This window comes from Budorcas taxicolor, chromosome 23 (assembly GCF_023091745.1).
Source record: "Budorcas taxicolor isolate Tak-1 chromosome 23, Takin1.1, whole genome shotgun sequence".
Lineage (NCBI taxonomy): Eukaryota > Metazoa > Chordata > Mammalia > Artiodactyla > Bovidae > Budorcas > Budorcas taxicolor.
This window is the reverse complement of record NC_068932.1, coordinates 34,123,988-34,151,062: the sequence shown is the minus strand read 5'-3', so window position 1 is coordinate 34,151,062 and position 27,075 is coordinate 34,123,988. Positions and strand designations below refer to the sequence as shown.

At 52.5% G+C, this 27,075-nt stretch overlaps 1 protein-coding gene across 1 annotated transcript in view; it reads left to right on the top strand.

The window, feature by feature from the left end:
- Window positions 1–447: 447 nt before the first annotated feature.
- Window positions 448–27,075, top strand: part of AFAP1L2 (actin filament associated protein 1 like 2) — a 42,100-nt gene continuing 15,472 nt past the window's right edge. Inside the window, exons 1-8 of the mRNA XM_052660745.1 lie at window positions 448–529; window positions 8,074–8,148; window positions 9,508–9,602; window positions 17,885–17,975; window positions 20,492–20,575; window positions 23,290–23,495; window positions 24,619–24,798; window positions 25,639–25,728. Of these exons, the coding sequence (XP_052516705.1) occupies window positions 8,097–8,148; window positions 9,508–9,602; window positions 17,885–17,975; window positions 20,492–20,575; window positions 23,290–23,495; window positions 24,619–24,798; window positions 25,639–25,728 (798 nt within the window). The 5' untranslated portion in view covers window positions 448–529; window positions 8,074–8,096. The remainder of the gene's footprint in view (window positions 530–8,073; window positions 8,149–9,507; window positions 9,603–17,884; window positions 17,976–20,491; window positions 20,576–23,289; window positions 23,496–24,618; window positions 24,799–25,638; window positions 25,729–27,075) is intronic.

Here is a 27,075-nt window from a genome sequence, read left to right as displayed (position 1 = left end):
ATTTCTTTTGATGGTTGTGGGTTTGATTTGTGTTTGAGTTCCCCAGACCGTGAGCTGTTCTTTACTTGAGGAAGAAAATCCTGTTTCCAGACTCTCATGGCCTGAGAGGCTTGATCGGGGCACTTAGACCACTGTCGCTCCAGCAGATGGTGGCCCTGCAGCTTTGGCCGAGGTTGTCCATCCCAAAGCTAAGGGTGTGTTGGCCTGTCCCCACCACCCTGGCGCTGGGAATCACACCTATTGGCTGAGTCCCCTGTGTGCTGCCCGACCTCACCCCACACCCCTCCCCCTGAGACCAGAGGGTCCGTCATGGGATGCTATGAGATCAGAGGTGTATCTGAGTGGGGCCTTTAGGGAGAAGGCAGCTGCTTTAAGAGTGTCTCCTGTTTTCTGTCTCTAGCCCTGGAGCAGCTGCTGACAGAGTTGGATGACTTCCTCAGGATTCTTGACCAGGAGAATCTGAGCAGCACAGCCGTGGTGAAGAAGAGTGGCCTGGCCGAGCTTCTCCGCTTGTACACCAAGAGCAGCAGTGAGTGTGGTCGGGGCCTTGGTGAAGGGTCCCCGCGGAAACGGAGGTGGTCGTCAATGTGTTAGAGCTGCCGTGATAACAGCCTCGGACTGGGTTAAACAACAGGAACTCATTTTCCCACAGTTCTGGAGGCTAACAATCTGTGATCAAGGTGTTGGCAGCGTTGCTTCTTTCCGAGGCTGATTTCCTTGGTGTGTGTGGATGGTCCTCTTCTCCCCGAGCATTCACATCGTCTTCCTGTGCATGCACGCCAGTGTCCAAATCTCTCCTGTAACAACACCGTTCATATTGGAACAGGGCCCACCCCAGCGCCCTCATTTAATCTTAATTATCTCTTTAAATATCCTTTCTCCAAATATAGTCATATTCTGAGCTGTTCAGGGTTAGGACTTAATTTATGCCTTTTTAGCAGGACACGGCAGATGGTAACGATAGTACAGAAGTGATGGGACGTGTGTGGCAGCCCCACGAACTCTCAACACAGTAGCCCACAGAGAGGTTTCAAACAGTGTTTTCAAAGTAGTTTTTCTATTATTGAAAGTAGAGAAGGGAAAATAAACTAGTATTATAATGATAGCTAGTGCTTCGTTGAGTTCTTCCCACCTGCACATGTGTTAACAAGGCTTCATCTTCAAAACACTCCTGTGAGGTTGGTGCTATTATTACAGATGAGGAGACCGAGGCCTAGAAAGTCTAAATAGCTTGTCCAGAGTCATAGAGCCCAAAGGAAGACTGGAAAACATTGCTTTAAGACTGTATATCACAGAGCTTCCCTGGTGGCTCAGTGGTAAAGAATCCGCCTGCCAATGCAGGAGATCTGGGTTTGATCCCTGGGTGGGGAAGATCCCCTGGAGAAGGCAATGGCAACCCCCTCCAGTATTCTTGCCTGAAGTATCCCAGGGACAGAGGAGCCTGGCAGGCTACATCCATGGGGTTGCCAAAGAGTCAGATATGATTTGGTGACTAAACAACAACAAATCAAAGAACCCAGAGTTAATTATCTTTTCTATCTTTTTAATCAAGCTAGATTCTGTATCCGGTCAAGTACACAAATCTGGAGTAGTCAATTCAGTGAGTTTTGACAACTGTATGCACATGTGTGTGCGTGCAGGTTAAGTCCTCTGTTAAAATTTTTAATAGAGGAGGGCAAATTCAACCTACAGACTACAAGAGTAGTAAAGAATATTATGAGCAATACTACTTTATTCTTATTTTAATTTTCTCTTCAGTGGTTTTAATTGAGAATGTAGTGTCCGACTCTTGCGACCCTATGGACTGTAGCCCACCAGGCTCCTCTGTCCATGGAATTCTCCAGGCAAGAATACTGGAGTGGGTTGCCATGCCCTCTTCCAGAGAATATTCCGGACTCAGGGATTGAACCCGTGTCTCTTATATCTCCTGCATTGGCAGGTGGGTTCTTTACCACTAGCACCACCTGGGAAGCTCATACACCTGTGCACCCAGCACCCAAATTAAGACACGGAACATTTCTGTTGTCTCGGGAGCTTTTCTGTCTTTCAAGGGCAAGAATTAATCCCCACCCACCCCAAGGCAACCATTGTTCAGATTTTTTCCACCATTGATTAGTGATGCCCTTTCTGGATATTCATATAAATGAAATTGGATGGCTTGTCCTTTCGGTTGGGCCCCTTTCACTCAGGAGATTCTGCCATGCCATGGGTTGCATCAGTAGTTCCTTTTATTCCTGATTGATTTTTCATTCTTTGAATATACTGCAACCTGTTTATCCAATTCATTTGTTGATGGACATTTGGTTTATTCGCAGATTTGGGCTGTTAGGAATAATAAGGCTGCTTTGAACAGTCTTGTACAAGTCTTCTTGTAGACATATGGTTTCATTTCTAGCACAATTTTTTTTTTTTAAAGAAGAGGCTTCTTGTGAACTCATAACAGTTTAGTCAAGTTTATTTTTATGTTGGATGTTTGAGAACTGAAAGTGATATTTTAGGATCGTAAGAGGGCATCAAATCCATCTGCCTCACCGTGGGAGCAGCTCAGATCCATGCCAGGGCGAGAGGTGCACCTGCTCTGGCCGTCAGTCAGGAACTACCCCCTGACATCCAGCCTGCATCCACTGGGCAACATTTCAAAGTCCCTTTTCCTTTTCTTTGTTCCCTGTGGAATTAGTTTCTATTGTCTGAATATCAGAGAAGTTATAAAAGCCAAAGCATGTTGTTATATGCCTGGCAGCCTTCTCTTCTGTCGGCATAATCTGGCTCCCTTAGCCTTTCATCAGAGGCATTTTCTTGGAGCCCCTTCATTGCCTTTGAGCTCTGCTGGCCACCCCCTGGTTCCCAGGCTCCTCCTGGCTTTGTAGTGAGCGTCTGCTGACCCGCCTTGAGTGCTGATCAGCAGTACATCAAAGGTGGGACGAATGGATGGGAAATGCGTGTTCCAAAGCAGGTGAGTTAGAGAGGAATGAGTCACTCTGCAGAGGGACTCATTGGTGGAACCCTTTAAAGAGCACACTCCCAGACCATTTAGATGTGCTCTGACTTGAGAATGTCTGATGGTAAAGAACACTTCTGTTGGAAATTGAAAAACACCGCGGTGGTGGCAGCTGACCCCTGGTTTCTGGTTCTCACCGCTCCATCAGAGCCCCTGGTGCCAGGGTCCCTTTCTGGTTTAGTGTGACTTCCTGTAGGTGACCTCTGTTTCATCCTTAATCTTTGTATGTTCGGCTCTTATAAAATCAGGCCTTCCCCAGCCTTGGTCTCTGCAGCATGAAGGGCTGCAGGAGCTGCCGAGAGCGGGTCAGGGGCCTCCCCAGTCAGTGTGAGTCGCCCCCAGAGTGCACCCAGACTACAGATAAATATGCAAAGCCATACTGGGACCTTTGGCTGTCACTTCTGTTCAGCTGGTGCTAGTGGTAGAGAATCTGCCTGCTATGCAGGAGACGTAAGCGACACAGGTTCGATCCCTGGGTTGAGAAGATCCCTGGAGAAGGGCATGGCAACCCACGGCAGTATTGTTGCCTGGAGAATCCCATGGGCAGAGGAGCCTGGTGGGCTACAGTCCATCGGGTCACAAAGAGTCGGACACACCTGAAGCGACTTAGCATGCAAACTCTGTTCTCCAGGTCAGTGCCCACGGGTGAGTAGCCACTATTTATAAGTTCCCCCTTCTGGTTCTCTTAGCATCTTCTCACATGGCAGAGTGGTTACAACAGCAACTGACATTTTTTTCCCCCTTTTAAAAAATATTAATTTATCTTTCATTGAAGGGTAATTGCTTTCGAGTATTGTGTTGGTTTCTGCCATCCATCAACATGAATCAGCCGTAGATATACATAGTCTCCTCCCTCTTGAACCTCCCTGCCACCTCCCACCCCATCGCACCCCTCTAGGCTGTCACAGAGCCCCGGTGTGAGCTCCCTGAGTCACACAGCAAATTCCCACTTGGTATCTGTTTTACCTGCGCTGGTGGATGAGTTTCCATGCTGCTCTGTCCGTCCGTCCCGCCCTCTCCTTCCTCCACTGTGTCCACAAGTTTGTTCTGTACGTCTGTGTCTCCATGGCCACGTGTGGCAGAGCCCAGCAGAGGCCTGGGCCAGCCGACCTAACCCTGATGCTACCCTCCCCTCTTCACCGTCCAGATTAGTCTGCCCCAGGTTAATTACTGTGCTGCAGAGGATAGAAGGCACAGCCCCTTAAACTGAAGGCATTCTTTTTTTTTTTTTCGCTCAGCTTCCCAAACCTGCCTCACTGTGTGTAAATGAACTCAACTTGCCTGGACTTGTAAGTGGAGACAGGCTGATCATTTCAAGATAGCCTGATCTCCACTGGCTGAGCTGTTGTTTACTTCCACACCTCTGGGGCAGAATATGAGTGTGTGTGTGTGTGTGTCTGTGTCTGTACTTTTCACATTTAATTGTCTGTTCTCTGATCTTTCATGTATAAATACTATTCAGTTTTCTTCTCTCTTTTTTCATCTCAGTAGTGAGATCAAGGCATGGATTGAGGTCTGTTTATTGGGATCCTGATATCTTTTCCTGTCCTAAGCCTGAGGGCTCCCCAATACCCTGCTCAGAGACTCTGGGAACATTTCAGGGGCTGCCCTTGTGATGGGACGTGATTTGAACATTTAGTCTATCCAACTGTAAGGGAGAGGGTCTGGGCCCCTCCCCCCAGCCCTCACCACCACCCTCTTCAGTTGTTTTCCCTGGATCCGCACACGTGGTCAGAGCGTTGGGAGCTCTCCTTTCCTCCCCCGTAATGTTGTCACTCCCGACATACCTGTGCGACTGTCCATCCAGATCTGCCTCCCTGTCCCTCCCTCCCGCCTGCCCCTGCCCCAGTGGGTTCATGAAGTCAGAGACAACGTCTGTTTTGTTCTCTGCTGTGTCCCCAGCACCGTGCAAGGTGCTGGGGCTCAGTGCACTTCTGAAAATAAATGAGAGAATGATAGAAATTCCCCAACCCCAAGACTGCCTCCCAGACCTGGGACAGCTCATTAGCCTCCCCTCTCCAAGGCCCAGTTCACAGGATTGCAGACGGTCCTGCGAGCCTGTTACTTATTCACTGGATTCTGGGGGATTAGCAACACTGAGTGGAGAAGGAAATGGCAACCCACTCCAGTGTTCTTGCCTGGAGAATCCCAGGGACAGGGGAGCCTCATGGGCTGCCGTCTATGGGGTCGCACAGAGTCGGACACGACTGAAGCGACTTAGCAGCAGCAGCAGCAACACTGAGATCAAGCAGAGCCTGCAGAGTGTCCAAGGAGGGACACGCAGCCTTGTGACATGGACCAGAGCCAGTATAGTCTGCAATTTACAAATAGCCATCTTGGGGAGGAATCACCTGCTCAGAATCTCACAGTTAAAACAATAATCAACAATATCTTGCCTTTTTTTTTTGGAAAGGAGTGTGGGCTTAGTCAACAATTTGAAAAAAGAAATGAATGTGAAATGAACGTTAAACCCTGTTTACATTGCTTTGATTCCTTTAGTGATCTTTCTTGGTGTCATCAGAATATTTTCTGTATTTTGTGGTCTGCCTCTACGTTCTGCTCTGTTATTTTTGTGTTCAGTGTTGCTGCCTGTGCACATTGCCCTGTGTTGGCAGTTTGTGTACTTTTTCACTTCTTTTTTTCTTTTCTGAAACATGATCCTTTAATTTTTGGATATCTTTATAAACAGCAGACATAGCGCTGCTTTGTTATTTTTCGTAGGTAGGTAGTGTCCACTGATGAATGAGAAGTGTTCAACTAGTTCAACTAGCCCATTGTTAGTGAGCATATAAGTTTTGTTCTTTAAAAAAAAAATTTTTATATAACATGGCAATGAACACCCTCAAATAAAATTTGTTTTCATGCTGGAGTTTATCTTCAAAATACTTGGATATTTTTCAATTCAAAATATTGATTTCTGACAAGGAAAATGCTGGGTTAAAGACCAGGAACACTTAAATAAATCCTCTAAAATCACTTCCATGATGTTTGGCCCATTTACACACTCTGCAGTAATCCATTTATTTATTACCTGTGTTGATGCACTATGGTTTTTTCACTGTTTTCCTATTATTGAGCCTTTGAGTTATTTGCTATAATTTAGATGGTCTTTTTTTCTTTCCTTTTTTTAACTTTATTTATTTTTGTGCTAAGTCTTGGGTGCTGCATGCGGGCTTTTCTCTGGTTGTGATGAGCAGGGGCCACCCTCTAGCTGGGGTGTATGGGCTTGTCACTGCAGTGGGTTCTCATTGTGGAGCACAGGCTCTAGGCACACAGACTTCAGTAGGTGGGGTGCACGGGCTTAGTGCTCCGTGGCATGTGGGCTCTTACCGGACCAGGCATCAAACTGGTGTACCCTGCACTGGCAGGTGGACTCTTAACAACTGGACCACCGGGGAAGTCCTAAGCTGTCATTTAAAATCTTAGTTATAAGGTTACCTTACTCTTTCAGATGGCCTAGTATTTGAGTTTTGAACTCTTGAGAACTTCAGTTAGGTAGAAATAGGAAATATGTATGTATACATGTGTGCTCAGTTGTGTCCGGCTCTTTGCAGCCCCATGGACTGTGGGCTCCTCTGAACATAGGATTACCCAGGCAAGAATACTGGAGTGGGTTGCCATTTCCTTTTACACGGGGGTCTTTCCAACCCAAGTATCAAACCCAAGTCTCCTGCATCGGCAGGCACATTCTTTACCACTGAGTCACCTGGGAAGCCCCAGAAATAGGCAGTATTTCATCACAGTTGTTTTCCATACTATGCAGACAAGAAAGCCAAAGCACACAGGTTGGGTGTTTTGCTCAAAATTACTATTGATGGCAGAGTTTGGCTGAGGACCACCCCCCACCCCATCTCCTGCCTCCCCCTGCAGAGTGCTTCTCCCCATGCCAGGTTCTGGAGAAGGTACAGACTCAGCCCTTTAATGGAAGTATGCAAGCTGTGGATAACTGCATTTAGACCTCGTAGTTCCATCCCGTTAGCTGCCACAGCCCTTGGTATAGGGATGACATTGCTGACTGGCCCTGGCAGGGCTGGGCACCAGGGTGGCAATCCCACAGCCGATGGAGGAAGCTCCATCGAGCCGTGTCCTCTTCCAGTTTCTCTGGGTTCTCCAGGACTCTGTGGAGGCAGGCCTGCTGGCTGGAGTCCGGGCGGTCTGTGGTGGGGAACTGGCTGAACCGCCTCCTTTGCCAGGGGTGTGGATTGGGCTCCTTGGCTCAGTAGCACCGTCTCTAGCCACTGGAATTTATCAGCCACAAGTTTCTAGGAAATGCAAATTAAGAACTGCAAAGAAATGCAGGAGGATTGCTAAGAGAAAAAACACTGGGATGAGCCTCCTCTGCAGGCTTCTGAAGAAAGGCTCCTTGGGGCATTGGGAACTGACTGTGTTAGAAGACGAGCCTTTCTCTGCCCAGATGTGCAGGGGGAAGGTGACAACTTGTACAGAAATGTTTTTAAAGGAAGGGAAGGGCTGTGCTGCTGAAGGTAGAGCAGGCAGCTGCTGGTGCTGCAGGCCCGCATCCCAGCACACTCACCCCTCCAAAAACAGCTCAGGGCCCCACAGCAGCACTCCAGCTAGAGGCCTGGAAGCTAAACTTCCAGATCCTCAATGTGACCTATCTTATATAGACATTGCTCTGATCAGCCCATGCATGTAATTCAGACTAGGTTGAGAATGACTGATAGGAAATGTTTCACAATTTAAATGAAAGGCTAGGAAAAACCAGAGAAATCTCTGCTTGGTGGAATCTGAGGCAGATCCTTAAGCTATGGGTGCTTTTCCACATAAGACTTCTATTCCCAAAGCTACCCTTCTGCACCCTCGCTTTCTGTCCTCTCCCCTCTTCCCAGGACAGAAAACTTGAGTCAGCAAACTAGGCATTTCTTTTTCTGGAAATCCGTCAACTCTTTCTATAATGGACTCTTCCAATCAACTGAAAATGTTGTATGCTTTTACTGGAATCCAAGCTGATGACGGTGTCTCGAGGGTGGCGGGGGCGGGGGGTGTTTCTCTCTAGAAGCCCTTTCCCTTCATGAAATCACCTGGACCCTTTGTCTTCTATCCCCCTCCTGCAGGTTCTGATGAGGAATACATTTATATGAACAAAGTGACAGTCCACAAGCAACAGAATGCCGAGTCCCAAGACAAAGGTATGGGCTTACTGCCGATGGACTGGCCAGCTCCTGGGAGCGGGGCAGGTTTAAGCCTTGGTCCCACACCACCCCTCCTTCCTTCCAGCCAGCACCACAGACAGGCCTGGTGGAGTTATTTTGGGAAGTCCTATTTTAGTTGATGGTATTCTGGGTTGATGTATTTTGGGGAAGTTTCACCAACCAGGCCACCTCCTTGCCTCTTAAAGGTCTCACATCCCCTTCTTGGATAAGGCATCTGTCCCTAAAATCTCTCAGCATTTCCCAGCATCACCCCAGAAATAGGAAGTTATAATTCAGATGTCCTAAGAAAGCAGCTGTGTATGGTGCTGATCCCACGGCCCCGGCTTTATGACTTTTGATAAGTCTGGATTTTATGAGTGTGTTGGGGGTGGGGGGTAGATAGGAGTGATGGGGAGGAAATGGTGCTGTCAGCAGTTGCCTTAATATTTGAAGATTTTGTTCAAAGGTGATCTCTTGGCAGAACATTTTATCTTCCATTGAAAGGACATATCATCTTCTGTGGTGTCTTACTCTCCTGCTCTGTTCTGCTCTCTGCTTTTCTATGAAAACCCCCAGGACTGGGTCCAACAGGATCCCAGGGAGGTCCAAGGTTTGCACAGCTGCCTAGTTACAGAGCACAGGGGATTAGAGACCCCATCTCCCAACTCTCAAGTCCGTAACTCAAATGCAGAGGCTTAGCAAGAGGTGGGAACACAGCACCCCAAAGCATTCAGTCTGGTAAAGCCTTGGCTTCAAGACATCAGCCTGAAAAGCCCCAGGGTCAGATCTGCCTGGGCCTGTCCGGCCCGGCTGAAATGGGCTCAGAAGAGCCTTTGGCGCTTTTTTCCCTAAAAGTGCACAGACGGTTGGTGGTCCAATTACCCAGTGTGGCTTTTGCCTCCTGCCCCACCGCCAAGCATGGACTCAGCAGAGGTCCCCTGCATGAAAGCATCCCATGTGCCTAAGGTTGTCAGGCTGCCTGCCGGGGAAACTGGGGAGGTGGACAGACGTAATCACAGGCTCGGTGCTGAGAGCCGCTCAATATAGTGTCCACAGGCAGCTCCTCCACTGCCAGAGGTCTGTGGCCAGATCATTTTGGACATGGGGCAGGTGGAGGAGAGGGTGCGGAACCTGCCAGAAACCTCAAACTAGTTCCTTCTGAGGAATCTGCCCGGGGCCAATCTGCCCTATTCTTGGAGGAAAAACAGCACTGGCTCCAGGGACTGCCTGCCTGGGTAATTAACACCTGCTCAAATAGAACTCAGGGCTCATGTGACCAGACATTCCCGGATAATGAGACTCTGCTGGGAGGCCGGGTGCCCCTCATGGAAACCCTCTCCTGCTTGCTGCCCACAGCGCCCGAGGAGCAGAACCCGCTAACCAACGGTGAGCCCCCGCAGCCCTCCTCGGCCCCTCAGAAGAGTCTCCCAGACCTCCCGCCTCCCAAGATGGTAAGTGTGGGTCTGGGACCCCTGATTTCCCTGATGTGACCCTGTGAATGTCCAGTGGGTCCTCCAGATAGCAGTCCACCAAGCATCTGGCATTTTTGGAGCATCACTATATGGGGGGCAGGAGGAGAAGGGGATGACAGAGAATGAGATGGTTGGATGGCATCACCAACTCAATGGACATGAGTCTGAGCAAGCTCCGGGAGATGATGAAGAACAGGGAAGCCTGGCGTGCTGCAGTCCATGGGGTCGCAAAGAGTCAGACATGACTTAGCGACTGAAAAAACGACTGTGTATGGGGCCTGGGGTAAGGCACCGGGAGAGATGGATCAAGCCAGCCTGCCCTACGGGTGATCTCATTTGCTCAGTACAGAGAGGGATGGCAGTGGGAGATGAGGGTCACCGTGTGTCCGAGGTGACCTGCCAGATTCTTTTCCAGCACCCCCTGAGCGGGGCCGTGCGCAGCTGTGGTCACCAGCTCCAGCCACAGTGGTCTTTTGGAGACATAAATCACATCACACCACTTCCTGCTTGAAACCCGCCAAGAGCTCCTACTGAACTTAGGACAAAATATCCACACTCCTTCACTTGGCCCCAGGGCTCACCCTGTCTGGCCCAGCTGCGTCTCCAGCCTCACCGCATCTGCTCATCACCGGCCTCCCCTCTGTTCCTGGGTTGTGCCCTGTGGTCAGTCCTGCTGTAGGGACTTTGTGCTTCTTGCGCCCTGACTCTTCAAAGTTGCCCTTCCTTAGTCTCAGACAGACTCTCCCTGGCCTGCCCACAGGTGAGACATCCCACCTCGGTGCCTGCCCCCATCACTGCCTGCCTTACCACCTAGCTACCCTTCCGTGTTTATTCTTTGCCTCCCAGAGCAGATGTAAGCTCCCTGAGGCAGGGGCCATGTCTCATCTACTGCTTCATGCTCTGTGTCTGCACACAGTAGGCCATACATGTGTTTGTTCATGGATGGATGGATGGATGCATGGAATTTCGGACTACTCCAGACCTGGGTTCAGATCCCAGCTCTAGCTCCGCCAGTACTAGGCTCCTTGACCTTAAGCAAGTTATTTAAGGCCTCTGGCCCTTGGTTTCTTGGTGTTTAAATGAGAGGCATGTGAACATCTCTCAACTAAGATCTCTAATCTTTGGCCTGGCAGACCACGTTGGTATTCAGCGAGGTGAGCAGTAGTATTTACACTTTATAGGACAGGAACTAGGAGTCAGGAGGTTTATAATGTCTCAGTGTTGCACAACCTCAAAGTGGCAGGACATGAACCTGAGTTCTTTCCGCTTCAGGATCTGGTTGGGGCAGCTTCCTGGGAAAGGTGTGAGCTGGGAAGGATTTCTCAGAACATGGGACTCCACGGTGACTGAGCTCACACCGAGCCATCCATCGCCGGGTCTGTGGGCTCAGATCACCACTGAGGGGGTCCTGACGCCAGACTGGCCCCCTTCATTCTTGCCTTCCTGGAGGTAGCGTGGTTCTCCCTGCCGCCCTCCCAGCTGGCGGGGCAGGTCAGGAGTGCCTCGGCAGCATCCCACATCTGGGTGACAGCTGGTGGGGACCCTTCAGCCCAGGCAGAGGGAACCTGATGGACTGAGACTCGCTCCTGGGCATATGCCGATGATGCGAGGGGCTGCTGTGCTGTGAGCCACTGCCCGCCTGGCCCTGGTCTCCACTCAGCTTGTCTTCTCAGTCAAGTAGAGGTACAAGTTGTGTCTCTTCCAGCTGTGGTCCCCCCTCGTTTTGACCCCGAGACTTGGGAAGGGGGCACAGCCCCTCAGCTTCCATCCAGTTGCTGCTGGTTTTAAGCAGGTGGGAGGTGCCGTGGTTTTCGGGTGCACCCTAAGCTCTGCAGGCTTCCCTGATAGCTCCGTTGGTAAAGGATCTGCCTGCAAAGCAGGAGACCCTGGTTCAATTCCGGGGTCAGGAAGATCTGCTGGAGAAGGGATAGGCTACCCACTCCAGTATTCTTGGGCTTCCCCTGTGGCTCAGCTGGTAAAGAATCTGCTTGCAATGCGGGAAACTTGAGTTCGATCCCTGGGTTGGGAAGATCCTCTGGAGAAGAGAAGGGCTAACCACTCCAGTATTCTGGCCTGGAAAATTCCATGGATTGTATAGTTCATGGGGTCGCAAAGAATCGGACACGACTGAGCGGCTTTCACTTTCACTCACTTAATAAGCTCTGCTCTCTGGATGTAGGGAGGAGAGGTGGCTGCTCTGAGCCAGGGCTGGAACTTTCGTAGCCTGAGTACGTGTATGATTCTGACCAGGGTGCCTTTGGCCTCTGCACAATGGAGGTGCTGCTGCCGGCCCCATGTGGGGCAGCTGCCTATGGACCCGCACCGGGCGGAAAGGGTGGAACCTCCCAGGCACAGACTCCTTCTGGAAGCCTGTGTTTGAGGTGCTGGACCAGGTGCCCAGGGTCTGGGGCTGGGTTGTGGCTATACACTGATCAGGTCACAGAGTCCCACGGCCCGGGACTCCAGCTGGCTTTTCCTACTCCCTTGCCAGTCTCCTGTGACCCGGGCACAGAGGCCCTAAGGGCTCGGGGGCATGAGATGCAGGACCATCAAGCAAGGCCAGGGCAGAGGCTGGCCCCTGGAGCATGGTCTGCCGGCGTTGGCTGTGTCTGCAGGCCGTCGGGGCCAGGAGGGGCTAGAGAGGGACCTGGTGCTGGAGCGGGGAAGATCCCACCACCTGAGAGCCCCACAGTCCTGGAGTGGCCTTTCAGATGCACAGTGACAGTTCCTGTGGACACAGTCCAGGCCCTGGGGTGACTTCCAGCAGAGCCAGTAACCTTGACAGTCTCCCTACCTTGTGGAATTTCTCTGCCAAGAAGGACCTTTCCTGGGTCCCTCCGAGTCCTGTCTCCATCACCCATCTCCACCCCAGGAGCCTTCCAGGTGTGGAGTGAGGGAGGAGGGGGCGGAACCCGGGGTCCTCCCCACCCTGCCCGCACGCACCTGCCTGCTCCCCTCCGGCCTCTGCTCTGGTCCAGTCTGGCTGAAGACTTCGTCCAAGGCCCCCAGAGGAGTGCCGTCCGGGCGGAGCAGGGAGCAGCTGTGTCTTCTGGCTCTCACGAAGAGAAGAAACAGAGCTGCAAGTAGTCTGGGAGGAAGGAGAGAATGTGGCCACCGGAGCCTGGGCGACCCTGGAACCGCTCTTCCTCAGCCAGAGAAAGCTGTGTCTCTTTCTGCCCCAACCCTGGAGCTTCGGGGCACTGCCCTGGTTTGTCTGCCTGGATGCCCAGTCCCGGGGCTCACCAGTGGCTGTGGCAGAAGCTGGGTGTCTGCCTGGGGTCCTCAGTGCCCAGGGCTGGCCAGGAGCATGGCCTCCGTCCCAGGCTCAGCCCGTCCAGTACCGGAGGGGGCAGCCAGGGGTCTGGGTGTGGCCAGTGACTCAGGCGGCCCTTGGCACGTCTAGGCCGCAGTTGGCCCAGCCAGGTGCTGTGGTTGCTGTAGGAGAAACAGATGTTTGCTGGCGCCATTCCGCTCCTGGCCAGTGCGGCCGTCTCCACTCCTCCCCACTGAGGCCTGCACACGCGTCGGTGCTGGGCTTCTGTGAGGGGAGCAGCTGACGCCACCGACGGCATCACTGTGGTTGGTCTGGGGAGCCAGGACTGCGTCCGCTCGCCCCCACTCCGAACCTGCCACAGTGCACCCTGGGGCTGGTTGTTCAGAACTGCAAGAACGCCTCAGGTCACCTGGGGCCGCCCCTCACCTCCAGCTCTGTGTCTCATCCAGAATTGGTGCAGTACTTGCATGCTTAGTCATTCAGTTGTGTCTGACTCTTTGCGACCCCATGGATGGTAGCCCGCCAGGTTCCTCTGTCCATGGGATTCTCCAGGCAAGAATACTAGAGTGGGTTGCCTTTCCTCTCTCCAGGAATCTTCCTGACCCAGGGATCAAACCCAGGTCTTCTGTGTTGCAGGCAGATTCTTTACCCACCGAGGCATGTGGGAAGCCAAGCCCGTGACCAAATCCTGCACCACCTGCTTTGGTAAATAACATTTTGTTGGAATTCAGCCAAGCTTATTCATCTGTGTATTATTTATGGGTTCCTCTGCGCTACAATGGGGAAGGAAATGGCAGCCCACTCCAGTATCCTTGCCTGGGAAATCCCGTGTTCGATCCCTGGGTTGGGAAGATCCCCTGGAGAAGGAAGTGGCAACCCACTCCAGTATTCTTGCCTAGAGAATTCCATGGACAGAGGAGCCCGGCAGGCTACAGTCCATGGGGCCGCAAAGAGTCGGACACGACTGAGCGACTTTCATTTCACTTCACTGCACTCCAGTAGCAGGGTTGCATAGCCCCAGTGGCCTGTGAGTCCCTTTTTCGCTCTTTATAGGAAAAGTTTGCCAACCTCTGGCACGTCACCCTGAGCGGGGTGGCTTTCTTCCCCGGCTCTTCTTGTGAACCGTGAGAACATTATTTCAGGTTCCCAAGTCACGTCTCCTCGGCATCCTCATCGAATGGCACCATCTACGTCATCGTGATGATGATTTAAATAATTTTCCTTTATTCTTAATTCCTGGCATTTAGGATCTCTTTCTCCTTCGACCTCTGGTAATAGATCGTTGGGTCTGTGTATCTGACGCTCTTCTGAATTGTTGGAATCGTTTTATCCTTTAACTTGACCTGAGCTCTTATCTTTGGCCCTGGCAACCCTGGGGACAGAGGCTGTCCTGTTCTTTAAGGAGGGAGAGTGTAGTATAAGCCAGGTCATGCTCAAACACCTCCTCAGTATCCTCCCAGACAGCTCGTGGTCTTCCTCCACCAAACATGCACACGTGCAGCTTTTCTCCCTTTGACATTATTATATTTTATTCTGAAGCTTAGTGAAAACTAGTATCTGTTACTTAATAATGCTGAGTGCAGTTTAATCCTTACAATGACACCATGTGATGGTTATTTCTGCCCTCCCCGTTTTGCAGTAGAGGATCTGAGGCCCAGAGAGGTCAAGTCAGTTGCCCAAAGTCACACAGCTCAGATGTGCCAGTGTCAGGATTCGAACCCAGCCCTGGAGATCAGACTCCTGCCTCCACCTTATATGCCTCTCTGTGTCAATCCATCTACAGATGATTTTGTACAGTGAAAGGTTTGGGAGACCCTCAAGAAACACCCCCTGGTGCTCCACTCCTGGACAAGAGGGCAGGCCCCCTATGGGGATAATGACCATCAGGAGCTCCTGCCGGAGGGCTTGCCCCCTCCTTCTGTCCTGTTGTAATCATGGGAATCCAGACTAGAGCTGGATCTTGAGTGCTCAGAACTTCTCTCCAGATGGGACCCACCTTCTCATCATGAGAAGAGTCCCCACACTCCCTCAAGGGGAGAAGGGTTTCTTGGAGGATGGAGCTGGAGGCCTGGCCTCTTCAGGAAGCCTGAGCCCCAGCACCCATCTGCAGAGACCTTGCCAGATCCCAGGGGAGGGGAAACGCTTTCCCCTGCTGACCCCAGGAAGTCGGCTCTCAGAGAACCACAGCTGGCTTTCACAGTCAGCCCTTCCTCTGGCTGACCAAGGGGCTGGGAATGCCTGGAGCAGCAAAGGTGATGGGTCAGCCAGGAGCAGCTCCCGCCTGTGTCCACTGTGTGCACGACCCCCGCCCCAGGGAGGAGCCCACCCCCCTTGCCCCACAGCCGCACCTGCCAGCCCAAGAACGCAGCTGGGCTGCTTGGGAAATGAGCAGAGTCTTCCTTTCCTTCCTGCGTGCTGAGGGGTGCACTGCTGGGGCTGAAAGCTGTTCAGAGCCTGCCTCTTGGACTTCTGTCAGCTCTCTTGGTGTCGGGCCAGATGGCGTTAGAAAAATGTGTGGGAGCCAGGTGGTGACCTGGCCTCTGATGGTCCTCTTCATGCGGACGTGTCTCAGCTTGTCGGACAGCACTCCTGTGACCTGGCCGATGCGGGCGCCAGGGCTGGGAGGCCCCAGACAATGGTGGCAAGAGCCTCCTTGTATTTGATGTGGCTTCCCTGGTGGCTCAAACGGTAAAGAATCTGCCTGAAATGAGGGAGACCCAGGTTCGATCCCTGGGTCAGGAAGATCCCCTGGAGCAGGAGATGGCAACCCACTCCAGTATTCTTGCCCGGAGAATCCCATGGACGGAGGAGCGTGGCAGGCTACAGTCCATGGGGTCACAAAGAGTCAGAAATGACTGAGGTGACCTTAGCAAACCAGCCCTATGGAAACTCAGTCATACCTGTCTCCTTGAATCCTCAAGGCAGGCTCTTGTTTTATGGAGAGGGGAAGTGAGGCACAGAGAGGCTGTCACATATCCATGGTTAAGGCTATGGACTCCTAAAGCCTGGATTCAAACCTGGTTAGTTTCACTCTAGAGGCCATATAGATAGATCCACTAGCCGAACCACAGAGGACTTGGCTCTAGGAGCCTGGTTTGGGGGCAGCAAGTGCAGGAGCATCACTCTACCTCAGGGGAAGCTGGGATCAGACGCCCCTGTGGCCCTTGCTGAGTACTGTCCCACTGGGACTCAAGGCCAGGCTGACTGTTCTCCCGCTATTGCTGGGGCCAGGGCTGGAGAAGTTCTGTGTCATAGGTCCCCCAAAGCAGCTCATTTTCCAAGGCAAAGATGTCTAGATTCCCTGTACCCTGCCTGCCTGGCCCTCTTTTGGGTAGGACAGCGAATCCCCAACAGCCCATGGGTTCCCCATGTGGAATGCCCAGCACAAGGACCTCTGAAAACCAGGAGTGGGAATGTACTCCAGCTTTTGCCATGTCTGTTCTCAACTCATGAAGGTTCCCTCGGCCCTCTGTAGGAACTTTGTGATTCAGATAGACATTGGAGACCCATGTGGATGGATGCTTACACATTGATGAACTGTATGTACTAATATTCACACCACAATCTACTTTTTTTTTTAATTAATTTTTTGTTATTTTTGGCTGTGCTGGGCCTTCGTTGCTACAGGCAGGCTTTCTCTAGCTGTGGTGAGTGGGGACTACTTTCTAGCTGCGGAGCAGAAACTTCTCGTTGCGGTGGCTTCTCATCGCAGAACATGGGCTCTACAATGCAGGCTCGGCTGTTGTGGCGCACAGGCTTAGTTGCTCTGTGGCACGTGGAATCTTCCTGGCCCAGGGATTGAACCTATGTTCCCTGCATTGGCAGGCGGATTCTTAACCACTGGACCACCAAAGGAGTCTTGCCTGTCTTTCTCTCCCCTGCTATTGCTTATATTACCTTCATAGTCTGGTGCCCATCTTACAGATGGAATAATGGAAGGATAGAGACCAATTTTAGCCTCTGTGCTTCTCCACAGTTGCATATGTTATTGTTTTTATCCTACTCAAATTATGCTCATTCACCCTCATGTCATGTAAGAAGTTCAAGGTTGTCTTGTCCTCTGAGCATCCTTCCTTGGTCCTAAATGTTCCTCATACCCTCCAGGCTCCCGTGGAGATTTGACCTTGTCTATCAGGAGCCATGGGCTTCCCTGATAGCTCAGTTGGTAAAGAATCCGCCTGCAGTGCAGGAGACCCCGGGTTGATTCCTGGGTCAGGAAGATCCCCTGGGGAAGGGAAAGACTACCCACTCCAGTATTCTTAGGCTTCCCCTGTGGCTCAGCTGGTAAAGAATCCACCTGCAATGCAGGAGACCTGGGTTCAATCCCTGAGTTGGGATAATCCTCTGGAGAAGGGAAAGACTACCCATTCCAGTATTCTGGCCTGGAGATTCTGTGGAGTATATAATCCATGGGTCGCAAAGAGTCAGACATGACTGAGTGACTTTCAGTCATTATCAGGAGCTGTGAGCATTCATTGCCTAGTTAAGTGTTCTCAGGACCAACTCCCAACCAGCTGCTTGCATCTTTCAGCTAGTCTGCGGGAGCCATCCAGTATCTGCTGAGCCAATGATTGAACTGATTATGGGAGACGTTTGGGGGTTAGAAGCCTGGTGCTCTTCCCCTGCGTGCCCCTGATGAGCTCTGGTCTTTGTAGAAAGTATATTCTATGTAGAAGCCATCATAGCTACCACGACAGCCTGATGCCATCTGGGCCTGTAAGTGTATTACACCCTGTGTACAACTATACTGTGTGTGTGGTGGGCGTCAGAGCCTCATTTTGCAGGGGAGAACTCTGAGGTTTGGTGAGGTTACATGACGCACCCACAGCCCTTCAGCTGATGCAAACCAAACACTGTGGACAGGGTGGCTGATGGGGGTCGCTGTAATCTCTGTTTTCCCTCCCGATTTTCCACCCAAAGGGTGAATTCCAAGTTGGTCCCAGTGTATCGTATCTGAAAATGTTTGTTTTATTTATTCATACCACAGATTCCAGAACGTAAACAGCTCTCTGTCCCGAAGATCGAGTCTCCAGAGGGTTACTATGAAGAGGCTGAGCCGTATGACACATCCCTCAATGGTACATCCTGGGGACAGGGCTGGGAGAGGGCTGACCACTTCCTGCACAGATGCCGGCACCAACCGCCCTTGCGGTGACCGGCACGCTCACCGTGGCTGGAAACACAGTGGAGCCTGGGATGCTCCTACCAGAGGGCATGGCCCAAGTCAAGAGCTGGCCACAGAGCATTTGACCAGTGGTCTGATGGTGAGCTGAGACCTCCAGCAGACCCAGCCCGCCTGCAGGGCAGGGCTTAGGATGGTCCCCAGCGAGCTGGGTTTACTCTGTCTGATGCTTTCTGTGGTCCTGCCTGGATGTTGCGGATTCAGAGGAGAGGTGTGCTGAGTGGCACAAGGCCCCGGAAGCCATGGAAATGTGGTCAGGCTGAGGCAGAGCCCACTTTCAAGGTTCTTTCACTGGACTGACGGTCCCTGGGCTCCCACTGTGGACCCAGCATGCTTCTGGGAGTGGGAACTCAGCACGAATCAGCAGTCACAGCACTTAGATTCTGGGAGAGAAGACAGGCAACAGAGACGTAGGATGTGTCAGGACCGAAAGTGGCAAGGGCTGAGTTGGGGCAGGAGAGGGGTGTTATTCTAACTTAGGGAGGGCCTCTCTGAGCAGATTTCTTAAAGAAGTGGCAAGTGGGTGGGGTTGGTACCTGCAGGAAGAACCGAGTGCACAGCACGTGCAAAGGCCCTGAGGCGGGAGGGCCCTTAGCATGTTGCAGGCCAGCGTGGCAGGAGCAGGTAGGGTTGGATGAGATGGATAGGAGATGTGGGCACAGAGGGCAGCTGTAGACCCCGGGAAAGACCTTAGCTTTTCTCTGAATAGACTTTTCTCTTGCCTTCAGAGGGTTACTTCGTGGCAGACCTAATATAGGTATTAAAAAGCCGGTCTTTGCTCTGGGGGCCGGGCTCACGCTGGCCTGCTCTTGTCCTCAGCCTGATGAGGCTGGATCAGAAATGCTCTTGTGGTGGTGGTTCTATAACACAGAAACACCTGAAGGTCCTGGGAGAGATGTTTGTGACCCTACTCTCTGGGTAGCTAGATTCTGGTCCCCTTGCTCTCTCCCTTTCTTACCTCCTTCTCTTTCCTTTTTTTGTAAGTGAAAGGTCTTTGAAAGCATAAGACAATTTGCAGATATGGGAAGTCAATGTCCCTGGTGGGGGGAATGAACTTGGCCTAAAGGGGCTTTGTTGGTGTCGGGGATGAGATGGGACAAGTTCCCTGGAGCACATGGGATCCTTGTCCTCTTTTTTCATGCCTCACCTACTGTCTGCAGTCCCAGGAACTGTGTGGGAGGCGAGGGCCTCTCTGGACTCATGGAATTTTATTCTAAGAGGCTGGCTTTGTGGGCAGACGTCACTTAGCTTGTGAGGTGTTGCCAAGTCACCGCTGGACTGTGATTTCAGACCGGAGCTGTGGGCGCAGCAGGAGTGTCTGGGTGCGTCTGGAAGGTGGGAGCCCTGACTCACCCTGGTGAGCACCTCCATGCCTCTGAAGCCCGTCTCTCTGGGGTGTGGCCCCTGCCAGCCAGGGCCTGCCTCCCAGACGTTCCCGGGGGCCTGTCTGTGGGGCAGGCACTTCATCTCGACACAAGTGGTCAGAAGGATCTTGGTGTTTGTCTCTCAACTGGAAATTCGTATTGGTTTTATCCGGGACTAGGAGGAGAGGGGAGTCATCCCAAGGTCAGCAAATAGAGGCAGTGGGAAGATGCCCAGTTGCCTTTTCTCTCCTGCCAGCACGACGACCGAGGATGACCTGAGGGATCTGCCCCTGCATTAAAAGCTGGGCTGTCCTTGTTTCCAGCCTGTCGTCTGCCCCACCTGGTTGACCCCTGGTCACAAGAAGAGGAGCAACCGCTGGACTCCAGCCCCATGCTCTAGTTCTTTGTCGTCAGCAATTTTGCTGGCTTCCTGCAGAAGACCAGGAGCCAGCTTCCTGGGCTGCTTTATCAGCACGGTCCCCTCGCGGCTCCCGTGTGCCAGGTGGCTCTCTCTGAACCCAAGTATAGTAAGCGCCCTGCTATGAGTATAGCTCCCGCACGGATGATGCCTCCTGCTGCGGTAATGGCAGCTGCTGTGACAAACAGCACCCCCTGGCAGTTTATAGTAGCCCAGTGCAAATCTGATTCTCGCTCTTGGAACAGCTCGGCGTGGGCATTGCTGGTCAGCAGGCTCCTTCCAGCGTCGGCTTGGCCACCCTCTGAGGCCACAGAAGCCTCTGCAAAGAGGGTGGAAGACCTCTGTGTGCTTCTTAAAGGCGGCAGCCAGAAGGACACCCAGGGCTTCTCTAGGCATTCCGTTGGTGACAGGCAATCACATCTCTGGATGGAAAGGAGCTGGGAAATGATGTCGTTGGCCAGGCTGGGACTTCGCCCAACAAGCCCACACTTCTGATGGGAACTCACTTGCTTCTGATGGACAGGCAGCCACGTCACCACATCTCTTTGTGTCTCTGCCTCTGGACCTGCCCCTCTCTTCATCTTCTCTCTTTCCCTCTTGTCTCTTTCTGTGCTTCCGGAAATGCCACAGGCCATCCCAGCGGATATCCCCCCTGTGGAGTCCCCAGATGGGTGCAGGTGCCTGAAGGAGTCATTTATGCCACCATCACCTTGGGTACTGCTCGTCCCAGAGCGGGAATGCCAGTGATCCTCTGTGCCTGCTGCCTGGCTCGCGGAGGCGGGGTGCATGCCTGAGGGTGGCCGCCGCCCTCTTCCCGTCCTCATGCGGGGGTCCTGCATGAGGATGCCCTGTGTCACCTGTCTGCAGACCCCTGCCTGTGGCATCTGGAATGATGAGGACGCAGAGCATGGCAGGGCCGTGCTGGCCTCTGTTCCTGAGGACGTGCCACAGGACGCGATGGCTGCGGTGCCCACCAGGGGCAGCCGAAAGGGGGCTGAAATTATCTGAGCATCCTGCCTTTCCCTCCTGCTTATCCTGCAACCTCTGGCAGCCAAGTGTCTGTTTAACAATATCCTTCATTTATGGTTGTGCCATGATGTCTCTTAGGGATGAATAAAATAGTCAATACGTTTGCCCTAAAATTTCCTCTGAGCCATTCCAGGTATCATCCCATTCCCCCTGGAGGCCAATGGGCAGACATTAGAATTCTCCATGGAACAGGTGGGGCAACCCCAGGAGCACAAAACAGCCGGGGGCGGGGAGGAGGGTGGGGTCTTGCCAGCTTCTTCACACTGTATGCTCTGTAGCCTCACCCACTAACCCACTGGAAGAGATACCCCAACGGCTGCATCTTCCTTCTTTCATTTATTGTGCAGCTAATGCAGTGCTGACAAGGAGGATTTTTTTTTTTTTTTTTACAGAATCACCCCACCACCAGATCAAATCATTGAATTCTCTGTGTGGCCTTTCAGTACTGTTTTCTTTGCATAGATGATTGTAACTGTGCTTTCTCACTTGCCATCTTAAGGAGTTTCTCAAATTGCAGACTAGCGTGCAAGAGCTTTCACTGATTACGGTTGCATGGTACCCTGGATGAAATCATGCTTTCTCCAGCCTCCTTCTGCTGACTGTTCAGAAGTACTTGCATGAATATCTTAATGCATGTAACCTCTCTCTGCCCGCCTTCCTTCCTTTTTAAAAAAGTAGTTTCCTCGGATAAACTCCCAAGACTGGGATTATTGGGTCAGAGGGGATGGATGTTTTTATGGCTTTCAAAAAAACAGGCTGATGGGTCGTTTCCTGAGAGGCTGGTGTTAGTTTATGTTGCCACCAGCTATATAAGAGGTCAGGGTCCCCTACCAGGTAACATCTCTATTTTCAGTCTGCTTACTTAATAGGTGTAAAATTGTGAATTCTGTGACTTTTTTATTGTCAGGAAGGGGAGTAGTATCACTGCTTTTAAAGAAAACTGATATTAAAGTAGTCAAAGTGTTATTTTTAGAAATATTAAAGCAAAATAAAGCACGTTTTTATTGGCATTGTAGCTAGAATAACTGTGGCCGTGGCCTTGTTCCATTTTCCTATATTTATAGTTCAAAGGTGGTTCTGTTTTCTTAGTATGCAGGAACCTAGCTATGCAGGGTGTACCAGAAGCTTCTGGAGAAGGGAAGACAGGGGACCCATGGACTGTCTCTTTCCTGATGGGTAATGTGGAGACGAAAGAGAGGTTCCGTTCACTCTGACTTGACGGGACAGAACATGTCTATGGAAGTCATAGAGAAGTAGATATGACTTTCTGTCAGAGCTGCCCAGTAAGGAAGCAATTGTCCAGCAACTGGGGGTAGTGAGCTCCCCATCCATGGGGGAATTCAAGCAGAGGCTGGAGCAGGGTTATGATAAGCAGGATTCCTGAGCTGAGCCAGGGGTTGCTGGACCTGAATCCTGAGGTTCTATTTTCTCCATGTCTTGCATTTGGGGGTTTGATTGATATTTTTTTCTGCACGTAGTTTCTGTTGGCCTTGAAGAGGGCAGTGAGGCCCAGAAGACAGAGCAATCTGGCAAGGTGGTGGGGGCAGACACTGAGGCACATGGAGTGGGTACAGGATTGGGTGAGATGTGGTAAACTGGGGGACTCTCTTAAAGAGAATAAAACTGTAAGGGTGGCACATTGCCAGGACAGAAGAGTATCAGGTGGAGATGAACAGGAGGAGCTGGGGTCATGCTGGGAGGTCTCCTGTGGGGGGAGAGAACAGTCTGTGGAGGGTAAGAGTGGATTCTCCAGGAGGGCTGCGACTGTGACCTTAGGAGGGAGAGGGTGACCGGAGGGCCCGCTCCTGCTGTGGGTTACTGCACTTTTGCTTCCAAGAGTCATAGCTTCTCGCTGCCCCCAGGACAGGACAGGGACAGAACAGGCCTGGTGGGCGAGTTCAGGGGGCGACTGCTGGAGGCTTGCCCACCTCTGGGCTCAGGCGGCAACCCCCTCGTCCTGGGGCCGTAGAATGATAGAGCATCACCCCCGCATACACACCAGAAGAACCAAGAAAGAGGTCACCCGCCGCTTCATCCTTCAGTTGAGGAAGCGGAGGCCCCGAGGCCAACACTGGTTTTCTCAAGAGCACACGTCTGAGGACAGTGTCTGGTCAGAGGTTTCCGTGGGGTCTGAGATGACAGGATTTGAGGAGGAAAGGGGAGACACCCAGTTTCACGTTATCTGTGTGTGTGACCAGAGGCAGCATCCAAGACCCTCTGCTCAGCGGTTTAGGGGCCGGAAAGTCTGCCTGGGCCTGCGGTTGGTGGTGATGGGCTGGTTCCAGGGCATGGGGCGGGGTGGGGAGGATGGCCTGGGGACCACCCTCCCAAAGGAGCAAAGCCTGTTTAGGAGCATCCCTTACCAGGCAGGGCTGTGACAGCGAGGTCTTCCCTTGCAGAGGACGGAGAGGCCGTGAGCAGCTCCTACGAGTCCTACGATGAGGAGGAGAGCAGCAAGGGCAAGTCGGCCCCCTACCAGTGGCCTTCACCCGAGGCCAGCATTGAGCTGATGCGCGACGCCCGCATCTGCGCCTTCCTCTGGCGCAAGAAGTGGCTGGGCCAGTGGGCCAAGCAGCTGTGTGTCATCAAGGACACCAGGCTCCTGGTGAGTGCCCTCTCCTCTCCTGGGAGCAGGATGGGGGTGGTCCTGGATGCCAGGCACTCAGAGCCTATTACATCAGGAAGTTTCTACTTCTCCCCAACCTGAAACTGCACACAGAACCTTATGAGCATGGGCGAACATGCTTTTTTCTTAACTAGAAAGGTCTAGTAGTTGTCAGCAGACTTTCAAAGGGGTCTGTGATGACCAACCCCCTCCTCCCTCAATGCCATCCCCTGGATATTTTTCCAAGGATCTTTTGGTCCTCTGGTCTGTGGGCTCCTCCTTCCTCACATCTCAGCCTCTGGAGGTTTGGGGCGGAGCCTGCTGCCCAGTTAAGGCTCCCCTGCCCAGCGCCCAACCCCACAGCATGCAGTGTGAGAACCATCGGCATCTGCACAGAAGTTGGAATATTCTGAATGACCGATCGTAAGACCCCTGAGGGCATCAGAAGATGATATTCTGACCACAGCCCTGTTTCTTGTTCTTTTAAATTAAAACTTGGTTTTATGCCCCAATTTGAGGTTTCACGGAGTCATTACAAACACCCCTTTTTCACTAGTTAAAATCTGTCCTGCTGTGTACAGATGTTTTCAGGTAGTCCTGTTAAGCAGCCTCATAAGAACCCCCATTTTACAAGTGAGAAACGGAGGGTAGTACGTTTTCCCTGATAGGGAAGAGAGTCGTCGCTTCCTTTCTTTGCTAACACATCATTTCTAAGTGGATGATAAACTTGGCCTTCATCCCCTTTGGACCCCTTACTGGGAAAGCTGAGCCAGAATGAGAAGCAGAGAGACAGAGAGCTGGGGAAAGTGCCTTCCATCCTGGGGAGGTGGGGGTTGCCCATGCAGGACTCCTAAAATAGGAACCAGCCCAGACCTGCAGGGGCATGAGAGCTGCTTGGGTAAGCAGGGCTCTGAGAGTTGGAGGGGGAGGCTTGAGGGAGACACAGATGAGCTCCCTGGTTGTTATGCTGACAACAAACTCTGCTGATGGTTGAGGTCACAGTTTTGCACTTGCACAAAGGTGTCCGACCTTTTGGTCCAGCTCTCAGCGGGCCTTGCCCTGCCTGGCGGCCCCCTCCTCTGCAGAACCCGGCCGACAGCGTCTCGCCTCTCCTCTCTCGCAGTGTTACAAATCCTCCAAGGACCACAGTCCTCAGCTGGACGTGAGCTTGCTGGGCAGCAGCGTGGTGCACAAGGAGAAGCAAGTACGGAAGAAGGAGCATAAGCTGAAGATCACACCACTGAACGCCGACGTGATCGTGCTGGGCCTGCAGAGCAGGGACCAGGCGGAGCAGTGGCTCAGGGTGAGGGAGGCACCAGGCCGCCGGGAAGCGGACCCACTCCCCTCTGTGATCCCCAGGGGTTCCTGCAGTCCCTGCTTCCCCAATTTTTCAAAGGGATGTCTGTGGTCAGGGTAGAGGATCTACCATCCTTCAAGTCCACAGGGCTTCCCCTGTCCTAAGTGTCAGCAATCCCTCTTGGGGAAGATAGATCACAGGGCTCAGTGGCCAGCTCTGTAGCCTTAGCAGCCACCTGGACTTGGGCTCCAGCTGAAATCCACTTGCCTTCTGGCCACCAGGGAGGCATCGCTGGCCCGTGAAAAGGCTCCTCCCAGAGGAGGCGGGGTGGATAGTGACAGGCAAGTCTGGGAACCAGGGTTGGACCAAGGCAGCACTCAGACCCTCCACAGTGAGCACCACAGCCCTCAGGAGCGAGAGGACCATCTGGCAAATGTTGCTTTTACCCCCACAAGGAGCAGCCATCCTTGCCCAGGATAGGGCAAGAGGGGGCTTGTGGAGCTGAGGGCAGCTGCTCTGGGCCTGCTTGGGTTCTGCTGCAAACCCTGCCCTCCATTCCCTGGTGCCCACCAGAACGCATGGGGCCTGCTGGACATAGGGCCAAGGAACCACCCCCCCCCCCCGCCCCACCCAGCTAGGGCCTGAGGCCATAGGTGGGCTGGGTGCAGGGGTGGGGTGCTCTGCTCCTCAGAAATTCTGCAACCCCTCTCTCTCACCCCCACCCGCCTAGGGGTGGCTGACCTAGGTGGGGTGGAGGGGGCACCCGCCCTCCCCCGACCTGGGGGGCAGGCTCCAGCTGTGGTCTGGCTGTAAGTGCAGGTCTAAAGGCTCTTCCTCTTCCTTCAGGTCATTCAGGAGGTCAGCGGCCTGCCTTCCGAAGGAGCTTGTGAGGGAAGCCAGTTCACCCCAGAGGCCCAGCGCCTGAGCTGTCCGAAGGTAAGCCTCTGGCAGGTGGTGGTTCAGTCGCTAAGTTCATGTCCGACTCTCGTGACCCCATGGACTGTAAGCCCCCCAGGCTTCTCTGTCCATGGGATTTCCCAGTCAAGCGTACTGGAGTGGATTGCCATTTCCTTCTCCAGGGGATCTTCCCGACCCAGGGATCTAACCCCTGTCTCCTGCACTGCAAGCAGATTCTTTTCAACTTAGCTACCGGGAAAGCCCAAAGTCTCTGCCCCTGCCCAGGATGGGGTGAGAGGGTTCACTTCCATCACAGGCCAGAAGAGAATTTGATTCTGTTTTTTGTTTTTTTTTCCCTCCATAAAATTACAGGTAGAAAATTGGGAGCTTTGCTTTTGTACTTCAGCCAGATTGATAAGTAACATACCATGCTTGGCTGAGGGCAGTAGCTTCAGCTTGGCAGGGAAACTGATGAGGATGATAGAGACTTATAACGTTTTCTTGCTTGAGTGAAAATTTATTGGGACAGAAGTCACTTGCCTCCCTTCTTGGGCAGGGAGATTTACTTTTCTAGGCTCTTCCCTCCCACTTACTCCCTAGTAGATCTTGAGAGGCTGGAGAACCATGTAGTTACGGACCTCAGCCAAAGAGTCCTGCTGCTCATTTGCAAGGAGCTATGGGGCCCCCGCTTTAGGGTCAAAGTCAGGAAAGTTGGGCTGGGTGCTGGCCCAAGGGGGCTGTCACCAAGGGGTCACATTCCATGTCCCCAGGTATCTGCAAGTGGGTACCTGAAGCCTGGTGTGCACAGAGCGGAGGGTCCCTGTTTCTCATCTTGGGGTCTCCACCTGTGGCAGGCAGGTGGGCATAGGCCACCCCCAGGGAGGAGAACCCACAGCCTTCTAGAGTGACAGAAGAAGGGCTGATGTTTTCCTTGTCTTATTCAGTTTTTGGTCACTGATAAGAAAAGTCAGAGTATACCTGGGGGTTCCTTCATGTTGGGATGAGAAACGAGTTCTCCCTACAGACCTGGAATGCAGATGCCCTGGCCAGGTCCCGCAGTCCTTGGCGCCCAGTGAAGGTCCTATGGTTGGGAATCCCTGGGTTTCTCTTCCAGAGGTCTGGAGTCAGTGGTTCTAGAAGAAGCCTGATCAGAATATTCTGAGTGTCTTTTCTAGGGGACTGTCTCTAGTCTCACAACAGCCCTGGGAATGCAGACAGGGGCAGTCTCCTTATTTTATACACATGCAGGGTGGCACTCAGAGAAGGCAATGGCACCCCACTCCAGTACTCTTGCCTGGAAAATCCCATGGACAGAGGAGCCTGGTAGGCTGCAGTCCGTGGGGTCACGAAGAATCGGACACGACTGAGCGACTTCACTTTCACTTT